The following is a 24,354-nucleotide window of genomic DNA, read 5'->3' as shown; positions in this document are numbered from 1 at the left end:
GGGGTGTTTTAGAATGGGTCCTTCTGTGAAGCATTCTTTTAGGGTTTCAAATGCCTTTTGGCATTCTGGCGTCCAACTTAGTTTGGCGCCAGGAGCTTTTACTTTTGCTGTCTCTCCTTTCCCTTTTGTTTTTAAAAGTTCAGTAAGGGGTGCAGTTATTTGCGCGAAGCCTTTTATGAAGGATCTATAAAAATTTGCAAACCCCAGAAACGATTGCAATTGCCTCCTTGTTTGAGGTACTCCCCATTCTTTTACATCTGATACTTTAGCTGGATCCATAGCTAACCCTTCTGGAGATATCCGATACCCCAGAAAGTCAATTTGAGTTTTATTAAATTCACATTTGGACAGTTTTGCGTACAGCTTTGCTTCTCTTAGTCTCTGCAAAACTTCCCGGACCAATTTCACGTGCTTTTCCTTATCTTCAGTCACAATCAAGATATCATCAAGAAATATGAATACCCCTCTGTACAACAATGGGTGCAGTATTTCATTTATAAGCTGCATAAAGCACCCGCCTCCATTTTTTAAACCGAAAGGTAAAATTTTATATTCAAAATGGCCGAATGCGCAGGAAAATGCAGTTTTCCAAGTATCTTCCGGTTTGATCCTTAATTTATGATATGCTTCAATTAAATCAAGTTTAGTAAATATGCTCCCTTTTTTCAATACGGTAATTAAATCCTTTACTAAGGGCATAGGGTATTTATTGTCCTTAGTAATTGCATTTAAATTTCGATAATCAATGCACAATCTTAGGGAGTTGTCTTTCTTTCTCCTGAATAACACTGGGGCCCCGAGAGGAGAATTGGATGGCTTAATGAAGCCCCGCGCCAAGTTTTTATCAATGTATTTCCTCAATTCCTCCTTCTCCTGCACAGACATGGGATACACTTTTGGTTTTGGTAAGTTTGCTCCGGGGGTTATTTCAATTTCTACTTCTATATTCCTTTTGGGAGGTAATTTACTTGCCTCTTTCTGATTGAACACATCCACAAAGTCTCTGTATTCAGGTGGCAATAGCAGTGGGTCTATTTCACCTTCTTCATCTCCCTCGTCCTCCTCTTCTGCAATCTTGCTTATCTCCCATTGCGTCTGCTGTTCTTTAAATGCTAGGCTCTTTCCTCTCCAATCTACTTCGGGATTTGCCTGTTCGAGCCATGGTATCCCTAATATTACGTGGTATGTGGCAATAGGGGCTATCACAAAGGATATTCTTCCTTCCCATTTGCCTATTTTACATGGGACCTCCCGTATTTCCTTTGTAGATACTTCCCCAGTAGCCACTGATCCGTCTAGCTGCGAAAACGCAATTGGGGAGTCAAGCGCCATCTGCTGGCATTTCAACGCTCCTGCTAACTCTGGAGTTATAATATTCCTGGAACAACCACAATCCACAAATGCCTTGCAGGTGGCCCGATTCTCTAGCCCCGATAGGCAGATTGGCACTACTATCATGCGTTTGTCCCGACTCACCAATTTTTCTGGAGATTCTGGGGCTTGCACCTCCTCCTCCGCACGCCTCCCGGTTGCTGGCTTGGGCTTTGAGGGTTTTGGCGGCTCCCCCTTCCGTGCCCAGCATTCTGCTGCTCGATGGCCCGCCTTCCCACATACAAAGCATCCCGGTTTAGGTTTGTTGTCGTCTCCTCTGGAGGGAATCCCCGGCCTCCCTCCGGGTCTTTCCTGCTTCCTCGTTTCTCCTCGACCTCTCGCCACCGGTCTTTGCTGGCCGCCGCTGCTCCTGAAGCGCTTTACTTGGGCCAGGGTGGATTCAACGCGCCCCGCTAGTTGAATCCATCCCTGGAGCGTTTCGGGGTCATCTCTGTGCGCTGCCCAGCTGAAAATCTCGGGGCGTAGTCCCTCTTTAAATAATTCCACTTTGGTCACTTCAGACCACTCTGGTACCCTTTCCGCGAGGTGGAGGAATTCTTCTGCGTACTCGGGCACCGTTTTGTCCCTCTGCTTTATTCCTCTAAGCTGGTCTCGAGCTCTCAATTGCTCTAGCCGGTCTCTGAACCGGTTCTCCAGTGCGGCGAGGAAGCGGGGCACTGACCTCAGGCATGGGTCCTGTCTGGCATGTAGTTGCACATACCAGCTGGCCGCTCCTCTCTTTAGTGTGTTGCCGATGGCCCGAACCCTGCTTGCTTCGGAGGGGAATGTGTGTGCATTGTCTTCCATGTATCCCCTGATGCTAATTAGAAAAAAGTTCAGTTCGGCTGATTCCCCTCCGTATTCTAGCTTGAGATCTTCCCTTCTTGGCATCCATTCAGCGGCCCGTTGATGCTGTCTGGGAGGCATGGGGAAGGGTTGCATCGGGTTTCCTTGGATCACGCCGCGCCCCACTCCGGTGGTCATTCTGCGCGGCTCCCGAAATCCTGCCGCCGCTGTCGGCCCTTCCCCCCATCCGCATACTGGCCTCGCTGTAGCCCCCGCATCTCGCCTTTCCCCGTCGTACGGCACATCCTCCTCCTCTTCCTGGATCTCCTGCTCCTCTCCGCCTTCGGCAGCTAATCCACTGGACCCGATCCCTGGCCCCAGTGGTCTTTCTACTCCGACGCCCATTCGGGGGGTTGGGAGCTCTGTTGGGGTTGGCGGCCTCAGAGTTCCCAGAGCTTGCTGGCGCTCCACTTCGCGCGCCATTCTGTCCCGGAACTCCAGCTCTTGCCAATATTCCTCGTCTCCCTCGTCCCTTGCCGCCGCGGGACTCTGCGTTGAAGCTCGCTGTCCCCTCTGGCTCCAATCGCCTCCTTTGCTTGGCTCTCTCTCGGCGCCATATCGGATGTGCTCTTTTTGGAGATTCTCTTCCAATATTGGCACTATTCTCCCCACGGTATCCGACAGCCTGGATAAATGAGTTTCCAGGATGGATAACCGCTGGGCCACGGTCTCCGGCATGCTTCCTCCAGATCCCCAACTGGTTTCTGCCGCCGCCGGAACACCTCTTCCCCCTCTGGGAATCCTCTGGGTCACGCCGTCCGGCTTGGGGTACCCCGTAGAGGAAGCTATGGCTTGCAATGTCTCTTCTGCCAACGGCAGAGCTCCCAGCGGAGGCCCCTTTGCTCCGTCATGGCTTTGATCTCCTTCCCTGCTCATTATCACTTCACTGCAAATTTGCAGGAGGGTGAGAACTGGATTCCTGACTTAATTGTACTGCTCACTTCAAAGGATCAGTCTGAACGCAGATCAGAGATGGCTGCTCTCAAATCCAATCTTTATTGAAGAACACATGACTTTGGAAAAGTCAGGAATGACCCAATGTTTACATACAACTATTTTTATAACTTTTGATGCTACGTAACACCACACGTAAATATCATCATCAAGTCCCACCCCCAATATCACATTACTACCATTTTCACACACTAGACCAATTATAATTGTTTATACTTTCGGCCCCAAGTTCCCAGGCATATTCTATCTTCTTCTGCCAGGTGCTCCTGGGATTGTTTATGTTATGACTCCCAGTTACAGGGCTGAATTACCAAAGCCCTGTAACTGGGTCCCATGACACTTTCTGATCAGGTATTGCTTGATTTTGTCATTCTTCAGTTTCTTCCCTTTCATATTTTTCAGGTTATTTGCATCTGATCTAAGTTTCTTGATTTTCAACTCTAGCCTGACCTTCCACTTTGGTTTTCCAGTCGATTTTCTTTGGGGCTGCCTTGGTTGTAGGAGCCCAAGCTCTTCTGTTACTATCACTGCTGCACTGTAGGCATACTGGCTTGTTTGCTCAATTGATGTTATTTGGACAGTGGAGAGTACTGTATTCACATCTTTCATGAGAGGCACCAGGTGTCTCTTGCGCACTGTTTTTAGAGTTGGGAACCGCTTTCTTATTGCATTTGCTGCAGCATGAGCCATGATCTTATCCTTGAGCTCTTGTTGTCTTGCTGTCAAGGTTCCTGGTGGTTCAACAGGTGTTTCAAGTGCTGGTTCTTCAAATTCTTGCAAAAGCTCCACACTTTCTTCTGGTTCAATCTGTTCCACCATTCCAAGTGTTGCTGGAGACTCTGCTGCTGTCTGTGCTGTGGTGTGATGGTAATTTGCTTTGCAGATTTTCTGGATTTCTTCGAGTTCAACTTCACTGAATACTTTGTTTCTGATTATGAATCTTCGTTGGTCAGCCAGTCAGGGTTCTATTATCTGTGAGTCAGGGTACTCTTGTTTCCATAGCTGATGCAGCCTTTTTTGGTAGCCATGCTTTTGAAGTTCAGATTTGTAATAGCATTTCATGACTGTGCAGTTTTCTGGCATTGTATATTTCTGCCGCTTCTGTGACTGTTCATTTGTATTTTGATTCCGTAGCCCACTTGTTGATGGATGTCCAGAATCAGCAGCATCTACTGCGGTCCTTTTTATCCTGAGCGACGACCGAGCCAGTATACACTTCGTTTTGGTTTGATTCTCCATAATGCTAATGGGTTAGGTGCTCTTAGTTCCGCTCCTCAGCTGAGACCTCTCTGGCTTGGTTGGACCTGCCAGTAGTTACACTACCAGCTCTATTATTAAGGAACCAAAGGTGCTAACAATGCTGCACTGCATTATCATGGAAAAGTGCCATCATTGGCAAATAAATTGAACTTGCCAGTTATTATCTGTCATTTGATAGTCATGCATCAGGCCAAGTATTGCAATCATACCACTGTGTCCCAGCTGTTATGATATTACTGAACATGAGTATTAAAATATACTGCATAAAAAAGTCTCCAGATGGCCATACGCCTCTGGCTGATTTCAGCAACAATTAGACCTAGTAGACTATTACCAGTTGGATGCATTCCAGCTTGATGCAATGTTTTCCTTTCCTTCTGATGCTGCAACACCTATTAGAACCAAAATCTGTTAAGTGTCTCTGACTTTGTGAAGATATTCATGAGACATTCTGTGTGAATTGGGCCTGAGACATACTTGATGGTGATGGATCACTGCCAACCACCAGGATTTCTTTCTGAATTCTGAAATAACAAAAAGAAATCAAATCCACCCTGAACTGATTTGACTTAAGTGTACCAGCAGCATTTAGCTTGACTGCACTGAATGCATAATGCTTAAAAGCTCAGTTTTATCAAGTTGAGCTCTTCCAATTGATTCGCCAATAGAAGGACCATAAGACTTATGCAAACCCAGTAAGTCTGCCCATCGGTCTTCAAAGGACAACCAAATATCAAACATGGCAGTGGTGACAGCAGTCATTATTCACTCCGTAATCAAACCAACACTTCATTGAACACAGTTACAGTTTAGTCAAGGTTTATCGAACAAGAGAAAAACTGTAGTTCCCTTAATCTTCATAGTTCCTATTCATGTATGTAGAAATTGAATTCTAATTTATTTCCCACTGCATGCCAAGGAATGCAACTGACTGTGTCATGATTGTACAAATTTGTCTTCCTTCATTTTGAAGCACATACTAGGAGAATAAGGACTGCTTCAAACAAGATGTTACTATAATGGGGAATTTACTTTTTAAGAGGGGGAAAATTCCATCATGTTAACATTAATGAAAGAGTCAGACCAAATCGCTGCTTTATACTACAAGAGAATATATGTTTTGTGGCCTAGATAATATTACTAAAAGTTTATTCAATTCAAATATTTGGTATATTCATTTTTGAAAAACCACATTAACAGCCAGAGTCTTCAATACAGTAAGACATAACCGTGAAAGGCTGTAACATAGCCTTCTTCCTAATATGATATTATTTTCAGAATTAGGAAACATCCAAATACCATCACTCCCATCTACATCCTTCAAGAGATGCCTTACATTGAACTGTGGATCACAAGGTTGGTCTCTGCAATTTATTTTAAAAAATCATTTTAACAGACACAAAATAAATCTTGGCAGAGATCATACAACAAGCAGTTAAATGTAATACTCTTCCCACACAGTTTTTCTTGAGATTTACTAAACCAGCAGTTGTCACACAGTCTAAGAGACCAAAGAGAAGGAAGGCATTTAAGATGGTGAAAGAAGCACCTAGTCTCAACTCCGAAGGAAGAAGAAATAAATTTATGCTTACAGGTGGAAGACAGGACCTAGAGCAGAGGCATAATTATAATTTCAGTTTCTTCCTCTTCCTTCCCATCTCCTCCTACCATTAAGCAGTAGCTGTGGCCCCTTTGGGGGCTTGAAAACTGATGGGAGGGGGGAGTTTTGGGCAGAGTACAAAGGACTAAAGCAGAGCTTTCCAAACATTTCATATTGATGACATTTTAAGGCATGCATCATTTTGCGGCACAGCAATTCAGTTTTATTAGCAAACCAGAGGTTAAACCAACCCCTTATAGGAGATACAGAGATACAAGAGCCCAGCCATCATATTTTTTAGTCCGTTACAGGACCACGTGGCAGTCAATCACAGCAGCTTTATCTGCTTCCTTAACTCTGTTGCTGAAACCCAGGCTCCCTTGAAGGGAAGGGAAGGAAAGGGTCTCAGGAAGGGTGTTTTCTTAACCCTGTTGCTGAAACCCAGGCTCCCTTGAAGGCAAGAAAGAAAAGGGTCCCAAGAACGGAAAGGGTAGCCTTGTAAATTCCCCATTGCTGCCAATGGGCCGGATCTAGCCGTATTTTTCAGCTACGAAACTAGAACGGTTATCCAGCGACCTGCCCGTTTTCAAGAGGCACGTGAAAATGGATGCAGGGGTATACCAGAATCCAGCCAGCAGAAATGGACTGAGGTTCAGCCTAAATGCACAAGCCTAATGCATACTTAAATTATAAGAACAAAATATATGAAGAGACAACATAAATGATTTATAAGATAATAAAATACATTTCCAAAAATTTGGGGAGGGGAAAATAATGAGTGCACCAAACTAATCAATACTTTTGCTGAATAAAAATGGATGCAAATTGGTATTGCTTATTTCACGTAGACTTGGAGGTTTCTCGTTACATTTGTGTGGCACACCTCCTATGCTGACATACTGACATGTTGCAACACACAATTTGGAAAGCTCTGGATTAAAGAATAGCTCCACCTACATATCTCACTAATAGGAGGTCCCGACTTCCTCCTCCTCCCAAATGAAGTGTGCAACATTTTATAATTGCTAAAAAAATTACAGGTGAAACAGATATCTCATATATTTTAACTAGTTAGAAAAATTACACATTCCACATGCAGATTTGCAATGTTTAGAAATGTTTACTTTGGGATAATGTGGGAGTTTTGTCAAAGCTGTGCTGTCAAACACATAAGTATGATTTTGAAATGTTCAGAGTATTTTTGCAATGCGTGAATGTTTACTCAGGTCATACGTGCTGACTCAGCAACAAATCTGTACTGGCCACATGGGCTGAAGAACTAACAACACTAGTTTTGCCTGCTTAGATAATTGCAGACAAGCGCAGATCAAGCAGAGAGCTCTGTAACCCTGTCCAGCCAAGGGTGAGAAGCAAGAACAGCTTGGGAAGAACCCTTTCTTTAAGCACTGTCACATTGCCCAGAAACAGATTTAGACCAAATCTTAAAATGAAAAAGAATTGTGGCATAGTAGAATCATGGAATCATAGAATAATAGAGTTGGAAGAGATCACATGGGCCATCTAGTCCAACTGTCTGCCATGCAGAAAAAGCACAATCCAAGTACCCCTGAAAGATGGCCATCTAGCCTCTGTTTAAAAGCTTCCAAGGAAGGAAAAACAAAACAATTTGAAATGTATACTGATTGAGGTATGGAAACAGTAATTAAAAAGTTATGAGAAGGACATTGAACACTGAATAAATTTAATTAAAAAATTAAACACCTAAGGATTAAGAAAATACAGTGGAAAATATTGACAAAATGGGATCAAACTCCACATCAATTAGCTTATATTACAAAAAGCATATTAAAATTATATTGCCATAAATGTGGTGAAACAGGAATCTTTTTATATGCGGTAGGACTGTGGCAAGGTACAAAAATGTTATAGAAAAACGAAGTGTGAGATGGAGGAAATATCTGGCTAAAATAAGAGCTGAATGAAAAACAGTTTTTTACTCATAGACTGGAAAGTAAAAGTGGGAATAAAGAATGGGCAGATATTGTAAAATATATCTGGCAGTTGGTTCACTGGCAGTTGGTTCTCGCAGAAGTAGAGGCAGCAGGAGGACATTTTTGCTCCCTGGCTTCAGGTAGGATTTGGCTAAGATTTGGCTAAGATTTGAAACTGAGTGTGGGCTTGGCTCCTGTGGTCAAAGTCTAACTGTTGTGTGACTGTTGTGTTGAAAGAGAGCCAGGTACCTAAGTTGATTGACAGCAAGCATTGTCCCCTGTTAATTGAATGCCTGGGAAAGCTATATTTGCCAGAGACGTTTACTAACTATCCTTTGCAGTACATACAGAAAATAAAACAACATAAACAAATACAGAAAGAGGAGGTTTTGGGCAGTCTGCACATAAAGTGCGTGCATATTACTTAACTGTACAAAGATCTCACTTGGCCACCACACTCACCAAGAGATGCAACAAAAGCAAAACATTCCCATCACATGCACCAGCTGGGCATGTTCCGCTTTTTCACACAAAAACTAGTCAACAACATCTGTTGCAAATGCAAACAGATGACTCTGATGGAGCAGAGGATCCTACAGCTCGAGCACCGTATTAAGACCCTTAAGGACATTCAGGCACTCGAGCTCTTCTTGGACACTGCACAACACGCTGCTGTAGATCAGCAGCCTGCATCACACCAACACCACCATGATCAGGAAGTTTATGGGGAGATCAACTCAAAGGTAGACAACCCTCAGGCTTGAAAGGAGGTCACCCATAGAAGGAGACACAGGACCATGCAGCCTCCGCAGAACTCCTCTGCTCAGCTGGATTTACACAACAGATTCGAAATTCTTACACCACTAACATACAATCAGGAAACACATCTTGTGGAGGACCACAGTTACTTAGATACCACTCAGTAGGCCACCCTTGATCAATGCGCAGGGGATAGCCCTGACGGGGACAGTGCATCATCACATCCACACTTATGTAATCATGCAAATGCTCCATCCCCAATCGTAGACCAGGAGCAACAGGAACATCCTTGGGAGAGTGATGGGCTCTTGGATGTATCTCAATAGATTGTCATTGATGAATGCACTGGGGATGTTGAGGAGGACAACACTTTACACCTACATGATTCACTTCAACAGGAACACTCTTCAGGGGACATACACACTGTCTTGCATAAAAGGGACCCTGTCAATCCTCAAAGGAAATAGGTCTTGGTAGTAGGTGACTCCCTCCTTAGAGGAATGGAAGCCATCATTTCCAGACCGGATGGGACGGCTCGAGAAATATGCTGCCTCCCGAGGGCAAAAATACACCATATCACTCAGAGGCTCAGCAGGCTCCTAAAGCCCCATCACCCTCCCCACCTTATGTTGATTCATGTAGGTTCCAATGACACCGCTAGGCATACTTTTCAAAAGATCACAAATGATTTTCGAGCTCTGGGAACAAAGCTAAAATTGTATAATGTACATGTGATCTTTTCATCCCTCCTCCCCGTTGTAGGACACGGCTCTACAAGGGCCGGAAAAATAGTACAGGTAAATAACTGGCTCAGAAAATGGTGTCAAGAGGAGCATTTTGGCTTCCTTGACCATGGTCTACTCTTCCAGGAGGATGGCCTACTGGCAAGTGATGGGGTGCATCTCACACAAGTAGGAAAACATCTTTTTGCACACAGACTCACAAACCTCATCAGGCACACTTTAAACTAGATCCACTGGGGGAGGGGAACAACAGCCTGGCAAACACTATATTACCCACGACCACAGGGAACCGCCAAAAGGCTAAACGGAGGGCTGCACAGACACAGCAAGAACCAAGTACAGAGAGCAGACTTTAGGTCAATTCCTGCGAGCATACTCTAATTACAGGCAGGATTGGTCAGAGCTATTACCGTTTGCAGAAGTAATTTTCAACGGAGCGGTACATTCCGCAACCAGCCGTTCACCTTTCAAAACAGTATACAGACAGGAGGTGGCGCCATTTCCTAAACTACCAGAATGGAAGGAAGAAGGGGGGCAAGATGGCAAGGAGTGGTCAGAGAAAATCAGGGCAGGGTGGAGAGACGTAGTAGCGGCGCTAAGAGAGACACAAAGGAAATACAAACTATTTGCCGACCGAAAACGCAGGGAAGGAGAAAAACTAGTGGAAGGAGACTTAGTTTGGCTAAGTACGAAGAATCTTACATTAGGGTTTCCCTCAAAAAAATTAGTGCCACGCTACATAGGCCCATTCAGGATTTCAAAGGTGATCAACGAGGTCACCTACCAATTAAGACTGCCAAAAGATTTAGAAAAAGTGAACCCAGTGTTTCACTGTAGCCTACTGAAGAAATATAGAGGTACTTTGGATGAGGGAGAGCAATAGCTATGTTTGGCATTTTTCTCCCCAGGAAGAAAAGGAGGAGGAAATCATGTCAGGACTCTGATTTCAGGGCCTGTACTCTGGCGCCAGAAATTAAGGACGCTGATATCACAGACTGATGAGGCACCTGTGGTTCTCGGCCCTGAAGAGAAACGGCTGGGGCGTTTGGCTGGAGAATTGCACGGGGTTTTCTCTAGGCGGGAATTGCAACTTTCAATGTGGGGGGAGTGTATATAAGGGAGTCTCGGTGGGCCGATCAGAACTCTCGGCTTTTTTCGTGTCAAGGTTTCCTACAGTAAAGTTCTCAGTGATAACAGAGTGAGTCTCTTGTCTTCATTTGGGAGCGGCTGGAGTGAGCTGACAAACTCATTTTTATTTCTTTAGAGAGGGAATTCCAGAAGCAGGAAGCGATGACAAAACCCTTCTCTCGTTCCCACCAACTGTGCTGGGACTGAGCACAGGGCCTCCTCCGCAGACCGCAATGCTCGAGCTGATTGGTATATGGAGATGTGGTTTTTTGAATAGTCTGGGCCTCCTCTGTTTAGGGCTTTATAGGTAATAACCAGGACTTTAGCTCAGAAGCAGACCGACAGCCAGTGGAGCTGCCATAACACAGGAGTTGTCTGCTCCCTGTACGGCACTCCAGTTACTAAGCTGGCTGCCGATCTCTGAATCAACTGCAGCTTTCGAACTATTTTCTTTCTTTTTTTTAATATTTTTATTGAGTTTTGCACATGTACATGAAAGGAAAGAAAACGCCATATACATAGAGAGAAAAAGAAAAAAAAAACAAAAAACGTGAGTTTAATAAATAGTGTTAAAAAAAAAAAGAAAGAAATACACACAGTTGGGGGGGGGAATGGGGGGGGGATAGGAAGTGGGGGGGGGGAGTCGACTTCCACTGCTCCCGACGGTAAAGCTTCTTTTCTCCTTTTGAAAACTCATCCATCTTCTCTTCACTTGCTTCTTTGCTGTTGGTGCTTTGGTTTCCACCTCACTGGGTGGGGTGCCGAGTTCCTAGTTTATTTTCAAATCTAATAATTCCTATCTCTTTTTGGTAAATCTTTAATCTATATCCATTTCTTTTATTTATTTGTACCCTTATTTATTCGTTTTAATTCCTTGTATATTTACCTATGAATATATAAATATGTACTTATTTAGTTCTTATATAATCTTTTAATTATTCGTTTGTTTAGAGCTCTTTTTTGTAGTCAGATTGGCCTCTAGATATTTTTCTATTCCTCGCCAGTCCGTTTCTTTCCTTGATCTGCCCTGATTCCTTGCCATTAAGTAAGTCAATCTATCCATATTTTTTATTTCCACCACTTTGATTAACCATTCCTCATTCTTAGGGATTGTTTCTTGTCGCCAATATCTAGCGTATGTTAATCTAGCCGAGGTGGTTAAGTATATCATTAATTTTTCCTCATTTGGGTTTCGGGGTTCATTGAATATTCCTAATAGGTAGAGTTCTGGAGTTTTCCTAATTTTAGTATTCATCATTTTTTGTATAATTTCATGTATTTTAGACCAGTATTCTCTCGCTTTTTTGCATTCCCACCATGTATGGATGAATGTTCCTTCTTTTACTCCACATTTCCAGCACTTACCATTCTTAGTTTTGTTAATTATTCCTAATTTTTTAGGGGTGAGGTACCATCGGTAGAACATCTTCATCCAGTTCTCTTTTAATTGATATGCGTAGGTATATTTTAGTTTCCTTCCCCAGCACGCTTCCCACTCCTCCATTTGAATGGGTCTTCCTATATCTTTGGCCCATTTACTCATATTGTTTTTTACCTGTTCTATCTCTGTATTCCATTCCAGTAATATCCTATAAATTTTTGAAATTAGGCGGCCTGTTGTAAATAAAATTCTATCCCATAAATTATTTTTCCCCATAAATCCTTTCACTTTGTCTTTTTTATAATATTCCTTCAGTTGGCCATATTGTAACCATGTTATATTTAAATTTTCTGCTTTCAATTCCTCCTGGGATTTTAATCTAAGTTCCGATCCATGTAATTTTATTAATGTTTCGTAATTAGGCCATTGTGACCAACCTAGGAGTCTTCTCTGGACTGCCTCTATGGGTGAAATCCATATCGGGGTTTTATTGTACATTCTTTATTTATATTTATCCCACGTTTTTATAAGTGTCGATCTAATAAAATGATTGCCGAAGTTTTTTTCTATTTTAATTTTGTCATACCATAAATATGAATGCCAGCCTACTCTTAAATCAAAACCCTCTACTGTCAGAATTCTTTTATTTTCCAGTTGCATCCAATCCTTTATCCAAATTAGGTTGCAAGCTTCGTAATAAGTCTTCAAATCAGGCATTGCGAAGCCGCCTCTTCTTTTATCGTCAATTAAATTAATCCTTTTTATTCGGGGTTTTTTACCCTGCCAAATAAATCTACTCAAATCTTTATTCCATGTTGTAAAAATTTTCTGGCTTCTTAATATAGGCAGACATTGGAATAGAAATAACATTTTCGGTAGGATACTCATTTTTACCGCTGAGATTCTACCCATTAGGGAGATTTTTAAGTTGTTCCAATTTTCTAAGTCCATTTTTATATTTTTCCAGGTTTTTTCATAATTGTTTTTTAATAATTGGGAGTTTTTTGAAGAGATGTATATTCCCAGGTATTTAATTTTGGGTGTTATTTCAATGCCTAATTTTTCTGATATCAACTTCTGTTTTGCCTTATTAATATTTTTTGCGAGGGCCTTTGTTTTATTCATGTTAATCATTAAGCCTGCGACTTCTCCATATTCTTTGATAATCGAAATCCATTTTTCTCCCTTCTTTGCTGGGTCTCCTATAAAACAAATAATGTCGTCTGCATATGCTTGTATCTTATATTGTACTCCTTGGATGGTTGTTCCTTGTAGTTCCTCATTCGATCTTATATTAATTAATAGGGTCTCTAGGGTCATTATAAAGATTAGGGGCGACAGGGGACACCCCTGCCGTGTTCCCTTTCCAATTTCCAACTCTTCTGTTACCTTCCCGTTTACCATGATTTTTGCTTTTTGTCTCTGATATATGGCCTCAATTGAGTTTTGAAGGTGATAGCCCATATCGAGTTCTTGTATTAACAATTTAAAATAGTCCCAGTTTACCCTGTCGAAAGCCTTCTCGGCGTCCACGGCCAGGAGTAATATCTCCTGTTGATTTTGAGATTCGTGATATTCTAATAAATCTACTACTAGTCTTATATTATCTTTGATGTTTCTATTTGGTAGGAAGCCGGATTGCTCTTCCTTTATCCATTTTTTAAAAAATATTTTTAATCTTTCTGCAATTATATTGGAAAAAATTTTGTAATCTACATTCAATAACGATATAGGTCTATAATTTTTTATATCTTCTGGGTCAGAGTTTTCCTTATGTATTACGGTGATCAGGGCCTCCTTCCATGAGTCTGGCATCTTTCCTTTTTCTCTTATTTCATTCATTATTTTGAGCAGATATGGTGTTAACTCTCCCTCGAATACCTTATAGTAAATTGCCGTCAGGCCATCTGGGCCTGGCGATTTTGAGCTGTCTAGTTTCCTAATTGCTGCTTGAATTTCTTTTTTAGAAATTCCTTTATTGAGATCTTCTCTCTCCTTTTCTGTGATTTTTTGTAATTTTAACTTCCCTAGATAACCGGTTATCTTTTCTTTTTCTATCGGGTCTTTCCCATATAATAGTTTATAGTATTGTGCAAATTGTTTTAAGATATTTTCCTCCAGATAATGGTATTTTCCCCCTGTTTTTATTCTTTTTATGTATGTTGCTTCTTTCCTTTTCCTTAATTTCCTAGATAGCCATCTACCTGGTTTGTTTGCCGATTCAAAATGGGTCTGTTTAATGTAGTTCATTTGCTTGGCTCTCTCTTCTAATTCAAAGTATTCTCTCTTTTTTTGTGTCATCTCTAATCTTAGCAACAAGTTTGAGTCCCTAGGTTTCCTTTTAAGTTCTTTTTCAATTTTTGCTATTTCTTCCATTATTATTTTAATTTGTTTTTGTTTTTCTCTTTTTTTCCAAATTACCTGTTCGATTAGATAGCCTCTCATAGTAGCCTTGCTGGCATCCCATACCATGTGGAGGGGTGTTTCTTGGTTATCATTTATTTTAAAAAAATTCTTCCAAAAGAGCCCTATTTTTTCTATATCTTCTTTCCTTTTCAGAAGATTACTGTCCAATTTCCATCTCCAGTGTTTTTCCTTCTTATTTAATATTACCTCTATGGGGTTATGATCTGTATCTGTCCTTGGTAGTATCTTAATATTTTGAACTAAGGGGGAAAGGGATTTGGAGGTCCATACCATATCTATGCGGGACCAGCTTTTATTTTTTGCTGAGTAAAAGGTGTAATCTTTTTCCTCACCATGGTGTGTCCTCCACACATCATCTAAATCGTACTCTTCTTTAAAATTTCTGAAGTCCTTTGATAAGAGTCCTTTAAATTTCTTGTCCCTGCTGTTTCTCCCCGGATTTCTATCAATTTCACAGTTCATCACCCCATTGAAATCTCCCATTAAAATTATCTTGTCAAATTCCTTATATTGTATTAATTCCTTCAGTTTTTTCACAAATTTGGATTTAGGCTCATTTGGAGCGTAAATATTTATCACTAATATTCTTAAATTTTCAGTATTAATAATAATTCCCAGTATTCTACCCTCCGTATCTTTAAGATTGTTGAGCTTCTAATTTGGGGCTAACATAAGTTACTACTCCTCTTTTTTTTTGTATGTCTGAAGAATAAAATTCTTTACCTAATTTTGGTTGCGATAAAAGTTCTGCTTGGTCCCGCCTTATATGTGTCTCCTGGAAAGATATTATGTCATAATCTGATTTTTTAAGGGGGTTATAAATTTTATTTCTTTTTTTGGGGGGGGAGTTTAGTCCATTGTTTATTGTTGTAATGTGAATGGAGCTTTCGAACTATTTTCAAAGGCAGCCCCACGTACAGTGAACCAGTAGTCCAGGTGTGATGTAACTAAGGCATGGACTACCCTGACCAGATCTGGCGTTTCAAGGTATGGGCGCAGCTGATGCACAAGTTTTAATTGTGCAAAGGTGTTCCTGGCCATGACCAAAACCTGGGGTTCCAGGGTAAGTGATGAATACAAGATCACCCCCCAGACTGCAGACCTGTGTCTTAATGGGGAGTGTGACCCCCCTCTAATACAGGCGGTAAGCCCACACCTTGGTCCGCCTTTCGACTGACCAGGAGTATCTCTGTTTGTTTTGAAACAAACATAAGTGTCTTTCTTTTCAATTAAGATTTTTTTAAAAAGTAAAAACAGCAATTGTTAAAAGAAACAAACTGAATCAATACTAGCGGGGGGAGGGGGGGTTAAAAAAAGAAAGAAAGAAAGAAAATGGAGAACTCAAATTGATAAAACAATGCATGGTTCAGGGAGTATTTTTATTATACTGAAGTTAGCTGCTCTTGTTATGTCATACAAGCCTAACACCTGTAGTCATCTGGACATTACACACAGAGGCGAACATGCCTTTGGTATGAGAATACTCTCAATAGGGAGCTGCAGTCAATCACAACTCACTTCCAAATCTTACACAATTCTACATTTAAAATTTCTTCATACACACCAACTACCTATCTAGTTATAAATTCTCACCCTCTTACACAATGGCAGATAGAATCTAACTCCTTAAAACATTGTTTAACTGTGAAACAACCATTTGTGGACAATAATCCATTACATCAGATGCACTGCACGCAATCCTCAGCAGGCATGTATGTATAGGATAAAGAGGAGAAAAGAAATAGATGCTGTGAAGCAGGACTTATGGTATTGTTAACTAGCGGAAGCAGCCTTCTTAAAAATAGAGAAAATGTAGTTGCCTACCTCAGAATATGCCAAAGTAATATGCTCATATATCCCTTGGTGATGGTGGATGGCATCTTCCAAATCCTGCAGTTCTGAGGGAAGCTCTACCTCACCGCAGGCTTTACACCATGAATCCACATTACTCATGTACTGCAAGGAAAAAAAGCTCCGATTATTCGCCACCATGCACACATTAACAGACAGCATACATTTCACTGGACAAACAAACAATGACTGAACTAGTCCTTTGGAAGGTGAACTTATTATCTTGATACACTGCCTTCAAAACCCAGCATTCTTCTTTCTGAAAAAGCGGTGCTTGCTTTGTGAATAAAGCAGGAAAATTACCAAGAACCTTTTCAACTGGAGGCTAATAAGGATTCAAAAGTTATTTCTACCTCTTGCTTCATCTAGTTTAAAGAGCTGGCATAATGAAAGAGCCCCTACAAATCTATTTTGCTATCCTCTGAAAAGGAGAGGCTGTAGTTAGCAAAAGAAAGAAACACTTTAGCAAAATGGGAACTCTTGGTTAACTGTAGAGGGGTTTGAGAGCGAGGAAACAAACACACATGGAAGCACTAAAACAACCCACAGCCAAACCTCAATTCCACAGGCAACCTAGGAGAAGTCTAAATGCATCCAAAAACTTTTTAACATGTTCAGCTGCAATCTCTGGCAGCAGAAAATCCTACCAAATCATATTCTCTGATTGCGCTCCCCATTCACATACGTTCATAACAAATAGATATCTGATGTGAACAAAGTAGTTTAAAATGCACCGCCAGTTTCCTTGTGGAAAAGGTACTACAATTAAGCATTCAACCAAGCAGTGGAACAAACAGTCAGTTTAATTCAATCAACCAAACACACTTCTCCGTGTTCTATTTTCTTCTCCTCAAGTTGCATTTACATAGAAAGTCATCTTTAAAAAAAAAAAACTCTCCTTCTCCTCATTTGGCCATCTGTACAGCAATGGTCACACAGAGAAATGAAAGACAACTCAGCATTGCCTGGGTATACATTTTTCTAATGCTACTGATCAGAAACTATATACTTGCCCAGATGTCAGAGGGATTCTTGTCCCTCTTTGTTTTGTTTTTTAATTGCATCAGAAGCAACTTGAAAACATACTGCAAGTTGCTTCTGGTGTGAGAGAATTGGCTGTCTACAGAGATGTTGCCCAGAGGATGCCTGGGAGGCTTCTGTCATGTTCCCGCAAACTAGAGCTGACAGACGGGAGCTCACCCCATCTCACAGATTCAAACCAACAACTTTTAGGTCAGCAACCCAACCTTTAGGTCAGCAGTCCAGCCGGCACAAGGGTTTAACCCATTGCACCATTGCTCCTGCCCCTCTGATTTCATCTTACTTTTCTCCCCTCATTACCTTATCCCCTTTCTCTTCCTTCCTTCTCTCCTTTTCGTTTCCTCCCCTCCCTCTCTTTCTTCTTTCTTTCCTTTCTCTGCTTTTTCCTCTTCCTCCCTCCCTCCCAATGTTTCAATGGCACTTGTGACTCCTTCCTCCTACCCTCCCTCCCTCTCATACGCACCTTTCTTTCCCAAGTGACACCTAAGCTAGTGACATCACAAAAGGCCAACCCTTCAGCTAGCAATAGCATTTGTGGTACAAATAGATGAACAAGAGTTATATATATCTACATACATACGAGGGTTGAATTAAAAGTAATGCCTCCACCTTCATTACTTGGGTTTGGATGGGAATATTTTAATAACTCAAACGCAGAAATAATCCGAGGGGCTGCTGGACCCCCCCCTCCCCTCTCCTCCCCCTCCCAAAGGAGCCCTCACCCCTTGGAAGGAGCCCATGAGGGCTCGGCCCAGGGAAGTAGGCCATGAATGCTGCTAGGCAGCGATCACGGGCCATTTCCTCCGGCCTCTCCCTCTCCTCTCACGAGAAGAAGCTCCTTCGCGCGAGAGGAGGAAGAGGCGAGGCGCTTCCCTCTTCCTTTCCTCTCACGAGAAGGAGCTCCTCGCAAGAGGAGAGGGGGAGGCAGGAGGAAGTGGCCTGCGATCGTGGCCTGCTTCCCTGGGTCCAAGCGTCGGGCAAAGGGAGAAAACTTCTCCCTTTGCCCGGCGCTTGGGCCTTTAGGGAAGCGTGAGGCATGTCGCTAAGCAGAGGCATGCCTTGCACTTCCCTGGGTCCAAGTGAAAGGAGAAAACTTCTCCCCCGGCACTTGGGCCTTTAGGGAAGCGTGAGGCATGCCACTGCTTAGCGACATGTCTCACGCTTCCCTGGGTTGAAGCGCCGGGCGAAGGGTGAAGTTTTCTCCCTTCGCCCGGCACTTGGGCCTTTAGGGAAGCGCAAAGCATGTCACTAAGCAGCGGCATGCCTCGCACTTCCCTGGGTCGCAGTGCTGGACGAAGGGAGAAGCTTTAGGGAAGCGCAAGGCATGCCGCTAAGCAGCAGCATGCCTTGCACTTCCCTGGGTCCAAGCGCCTGCTGGAGGGAGAAGTTTCCTCCCTCCGCCAGGCGCCTGGGCCTACAATCGGGTTATCTGATTAATCCAGGTAACCCGAGTTTAGGTTCGCCCTTTTAAATCGGATAACCGGGGTTCTACTGTACCACTATTCACTTTTCCACATAATCACCAGACAATTGGATACATTTCTTCCAACAATGAATAAATTTTATTAAGCTGTCACGGAAGAAGTCAACACTCTGTTTCCGCAACCAGCGTCTCACAGTACCCATCGTGCGCAGACCTTCCGATAGCCAAGCAAAGCAATAATGTGACCCACACATTCTTGGGAAATAACGATTATGCTTGAAATTTCTCTCTGAGTAATACGACAATCATCCTGAATCAATCTGTCAAACCTTTGCTTGTGAAACTCGGTGATTGCTGTCACAGGATGTCCAACTCTTTGTTTGTCACGCAAGTCAGATGTTCCCACCTCAACATCTTTAAACTTACTCACCCAACGACACGACACAATCACCATAAACATAAACAGTTTGCATTTTCTGATGAATCTCCTTTGGGGTGACACCTTCTGCTGTCAACAATTCAATTACTACATGTTGCTTAAGTCGCATTGACCGACCGTCTGCACAGGGTTCCATACTTTGCACTTTAACAACACAACCATTCAATGCTAAGGCTTCCTGCCAAATGGAACTGTAGAGGAGAGTCTACTGAATAAGCCAGTACCTGCCCCATACCAGTACTGCCATCTGCTGAGGAGTTACGAAGATGGAGGCATTACTTTTCATTCAACCCTCGTACGTACATACATACACACACACACACACACACAGAGTTTGTTTTATGATGTTCTGAATGGTCTCATTAGAGATGAATAAATATAACTAAATGTGTGTGTGCATGCATGTTGATGATTTCCCTCCAAAGAGGCCACTGCTGCCAGCCTCTCCCGCAGTCCCACCAAAACATGGCAACACACACACACACACACACTTAGTTTTATGATTTTCTGAATGGTTCCATTAGAGATGAATAAATACAAACTATATATATGTGGGTGTGCATGTTGATGATTTCCCCCAAAGATGCCACTGCCACCAGCCTCTCCCGCAGCCCCATCAAAACACAGCAACTGGGTTAATGCCCACCTCCTTTCTCCCTTCTCCAGCTTGCTTCCATATTTGCCTGGCCCTCTGAGAAAAACTCAATTTGAACTTCTCAGTGGGAAGGCTTTGGCCACCTGAGAAGCTCCTAAAGCAGGGGTTCTCAACCTGTGGGTCTTCAGATGTTTTGGCCTTCAACTCCCAGAAATCCTAACAGCAGGTCTTCGGAAAGGGACTCCTACAGTGGATCTACGCTGATACCCTAGCCCTCTTCCAGGCTAGATTGTAAGGGGCTGGAATAATTTGTTCCCCAGCAAATCTCAACTAATTGGGCCAGAAGATTGATTTCCCCCCCTCTTTTTGCCAGAGTAGTGTCTCAAAATGCTTGTTTCCTTCTCCTACTTGGCTCTACAAAAGCACAATCAAACAATGTCATTAACTGTAATAGAAACAAAACTGGAATGCAACTTGGGGCTGAATTTACAAATGAACATCTTATTCCCTTAAGGAAGACATGCTCTAGTTATGGAGACAGCCCAGTGAGAGAATATGAGCAACACTTCTGCCTGCTTTTCACAAGATTGGGGTTTTCTTCATTCACTCGTAAGTATACATAGCATAGGACTATTGTTTTAAATAACTCTGTTGCCTGAAGCCAGAAGCTGCATTCAAATGTTTGCCGTGGGTTAAACTTCTAATTTCAATCTTACACTCCACTAGCCTCTTTTGCCATCCAGGCTTTACTGTCCTTCATGGATAGTGTAGAGAATGAAACTTTTACAATGCCAATGAGAGAAAAATGCATTGGCATAAGCCGTAACTTTTGTTTATGCTTTTCAGCACACCCACAATTGAATTTTGAGAGTATGCACAGGTTGAGAATCCCTTATCTAGAATATAGAAACTTTTGTTAGGCAAAGGTAAAGGTCTTCCCCTGACATTAATTCTAGTCATGTCCAACTCTGGGGATTGGTGCTCATCTCCATTCCTAAGCCGAAGAGACGCCTTCCAGAGTCTTGTGCAGAGACGCCTTCAAGGTCTTGTGGCCGGCATGATCTACTCACATTTGTATGTTTTTGAACTGCTAGGTTGGCAGAAGCTGGGGTAGCAGCAAGGAGCTCACCCCGCTTCCTGGAACAAACTGCTGACTTTTCAGTCAGCAAGTTCAGCAGCTAAGCGGTTTAACTCGCTACACCACCGGGGGTTCCAAAACTTTTGTTACATGCACAAAATTATTTTAAAATACTGTATAAAATACAAAAGATAAATAAATTTAGTGTTTAGATGGGATCCCAACTCCAACATCTGAGTATGTATGCAAATAAAGGCATATCAAAATTAATAAAAATGAAATCCAAAATGCTTATGGTCACCAGCATTTTGAGCAGGGGTCACCAAACTAAGGCCCGGGGGCCGGATGCGGCCCTCCAAGGTCATTGACCTGGCCCCTGTCCTAAACTTTAGACTTAGGGTTGACCTAAGTCTACCTGGTCTTTGGATGTCTCTTTGCTTACCTGTGGTCTTATGAGATCATCTAGATGGTCTTTGAAGGTCTCTTTGCTTAGCTACGGCCTTATGAGACCATCTAGATGGCTTTTGGGGGTCATTTTCCTTACCTGTGGTCATATGAGACCATCTAGATGGCCTTTGAGGGTCCCTTTACTAACCCATGGTTTTATGAGATCGTCTTGATGGTCTTTGAGGGTACCCTTCCTTACCTATGGTCTTATAAAACCATCTCAATGGTCTTTGAGGTCCCTTTCCTTATCTATAGTCTTCTGATAACCTTATGAGATCATCTAGATGGTCTTTGAAGGTCCCTTTCCTTACTGATGGTCTTATGAGCCCATCTAGATGGTTTTTGGAGGTCTCATTGCTTAACTATGGTCTTGAGATCATCTAGATCAGGGGTCCCCAAACTAAGGCCTCATTTACTTGGCCCCTGTCCTAAACTTTAGACTTAGGGTTGACCTAAGTCTGAAATGACTTGAAGGCACTCAACAACAACAATCCTAATTTTTGACTGTTTCATAGTCCGGCCCCCCAACAGTCTGAGGAACTGTGAATCGGCCCTTCACTTAAAAAGTTTGAGGACCCCTGATTTTGAGTATGGGATACTCAACCTGCAACGAGTTTATCTCTCAACAAGGAATCACAGCAGGAAGAGCCTATTGACTATTTTCAATGACTACCAATCCTAGAGGAGCTAGGCACTTTTGCACTGAGAATTCCTTTCAAGATTTCTCTTTCACTTTGAATGAATAAAATCTCTAAAGTTGTCTATTCATCCTTATAGCAGGACAAAACAGTAAAAATGAGCTGAATAATGTTGGCTCTCTCTCCTTACCAAAGGTGAGCATGACAGAAGAGATTCAACAGCAGAGCTTCCTATAAGCATCTTCAAGAGCTGGCAACTGCTTTAGCCATTCAGAATCTGATTTACTTATTATTTTCAAAAAATAAATTCTCTACATTTATTTCTTTTGATCACCTCAATCTGACAAACATGATTCTCACAACAACACACCAAGGTAGGTAAGTCTCAGAAAAATGACTATCTTAAACTACCCATCTGATGGAATAGCCTGAATCTATGAAAGGCATGCTATAAACATCCTTCTCTCAGTTACTCTCAAAGTTAATACAGAGTAAGGTGGATTGAATACCAAGATAATCCAGTGAGTTTAATGGCTAAATGAAGACCTAAACTTGCCAATCCCATGCTTTTATCTACTACATCACATTGGTTATCTTCATGTCCGTGTAAGAAATGAACCTTAGATAACAAATCCATTGCCTGTGAAACCAGGAGAAATCAGTCAGCTGTCATTTGTTTTTGTTGGAATTACTGACCTGCTCAGCCTTCTGGTGGAAAACACCTGACATTTCCAATAAGGTACTACGTTCATCCAGGGCTGCAGCAAATGCTTTCCATTCTTGCTCCAACTGGCTGGCGATTTGCTTGATTTGCTGTGAGGCATAGTGACCAGACTCCATCAAACGGTTGGCTACAGACATGATGCGGTTTATGTTTACATACACATTCTGCAAGAAAAGATCAAACAAAGACAAAAATGCTCAGCATGTTAAGCTCAAGGATCTCAAAGTGAAAAAAGGAACTCATCCTGATCTGCCTCATTTCAATTCTGTACTATAATTGTAGATGTGGGCTACTTGGGCCATGCAAATCAAAAGAGTTTTGCATTCTTAACTACATACTTCCATTAAAATAAATATTGGTGGAGACTTCTCTGATAGGTTTCAGGCATAGTACAATACTAAGGCACAGGAAGGCATAGTGTGACCCATTTACTTTATTTAATCTTGTCCAATTCTTACCCTGAAACAGCCTTAGACACAAGTGAAAGCAAATTTAAAAAAGGCTTTACTTCAGCTAAAATTAAGATAATGCAATTTAGAAAACAGAAAGTGCAATCTCGATTATCATCTTCAAGCAAACACAAAACAAAGGTCTTTAGAGCAGACATCAAATAAAGTCTTTGATATGCAGGCTTATGAGTTGCAAACAACAGGAGGTTTCAGAGATTCCACACTGGACACGATACTGGTAACAGACTCTCTCTTGAAAGTAAGATGGTTGCAGCCAGCACTGGCCTCTAACCTTGCTGCTAATTTATAACCCTCAGCTTCTCAGCAGAGCTGACCCTAGGGCGAGGTCCGATTGCTTGGCGTTTTCTCTGCTAGCCTAGCTGAATTTCTTCTGCCTTCTTTCTCCCTTTGTCGCTCCAAAAAATTAGGGATCTCTGCTATATCTGCTTTCACTCCTCCTTAGTCTACTTCCTCACCAGTTAACCCTAAATCCCCAAGTGCTGCTTCTTCAACCACCTGTCCTCCTCCTTCCTCAGAATTGGAAGAGCAATCCATAACAAATCTCCTATAACATTCAAAATTGACAAAATAAGTTAAGGATATTCTGATCTACCAGAACTGGTGGTTTTGCGGGAAACAAAGTACCCATATCCCCTACAAAAGGCCTCTCCATCAAAATGGGAAGTAAACTTCCAGTGAACCTTCAGAGTGGCCTGTTTTGCTAATCTAGTAGAGCCAGCAGAGCATTCCATAGGCTAAGAATTGTCCCCTAGACCAAAACTGCACAACTCTGCTCTCAAGCTAAACTTTCATTAATTACAGGTAATCCGCAAACATGACAGCTATGACAACTCCATTTCATTAGAACTGTGAAACTTTATAACTGACACCCTGCTCACTTCCATTGTTCCATTCTGGCACTGGAAGTATGCAAGATTGAAAAGCAATACATAGGAGAAGACTATTTTTAAATGCGCCCTGTCAGAATAATTCAGCAAGTTAAAGTCAAAACAAGCAGCATGAACTTCACCCTGGGTGCCCTAAACCTCACCTTCTGAATGCAACAACAGGGTTGAACCTAACAAGAAGGGGCAGTCTGTTCCCTGGGTAGCTGGCATCATTCTCAACAACTGCGTAAGCTGAACAGTACTACCTTATCTGACAGCAATTCTCCAGAGAACTCTGCAGGAAAAGATTCTAGCCGTTATTCTATGTCAGGGTGTGTCACAATGCCCTTTCCTGATTCCC

General features: G+C 42.2%; 1 protein-coding gene across 7 annotated transcripts in view; it reads right to left on the bottom strand.

The window, feature by feature from the left end:
• Window positions 1-24,354, bottom strand: part of trio (trio Rho guanine nucleotide exchange factor) — a 446,368-nt gene that overhangs the window by 250,020 nt on the left and 171,994 nt on the right. For all 7 annotated transcript variants that reach the window (XM_062979400.1, XM_062979401.1, XM_062979398.1 and 4 more), the window contains 2 exons: window positions 22,630-22,821; window positions 16,246-16,377 (listed from right to left, as the gene is read on the bottom strand). In XM_062979400.1, the coding sequence (XP_062835470.1) occupies window positions 16,246-16,377; window positions 22,630-22,821 (324 nt within the window). The remainder of the gene's footprint in view (window positions 1-16,245; window positions 16,378-22,629; window positions 22,822-24,354) is intronic.

The sequence above is a fragment of the Anolis carolinensis genome, chromosome 4 (genome assembly GCF_035594765.1).
Source record: "Anolis carolinensis isolate JA03-04 chromosome 4, rAnoCar3.1.pri, whole genome shotgun sequence".
NCBI classification, from domain to species: Eukaryota; Metazoa; Chordata; class Lepidosauria; order Squamata; family Dactyloidae; genus Anolis; species Anolis carolinensis.
Note: the sequence above shows the minus strand (reverse complement) of the source record. Positions and strands in the feature narration are given on the sequence as shown.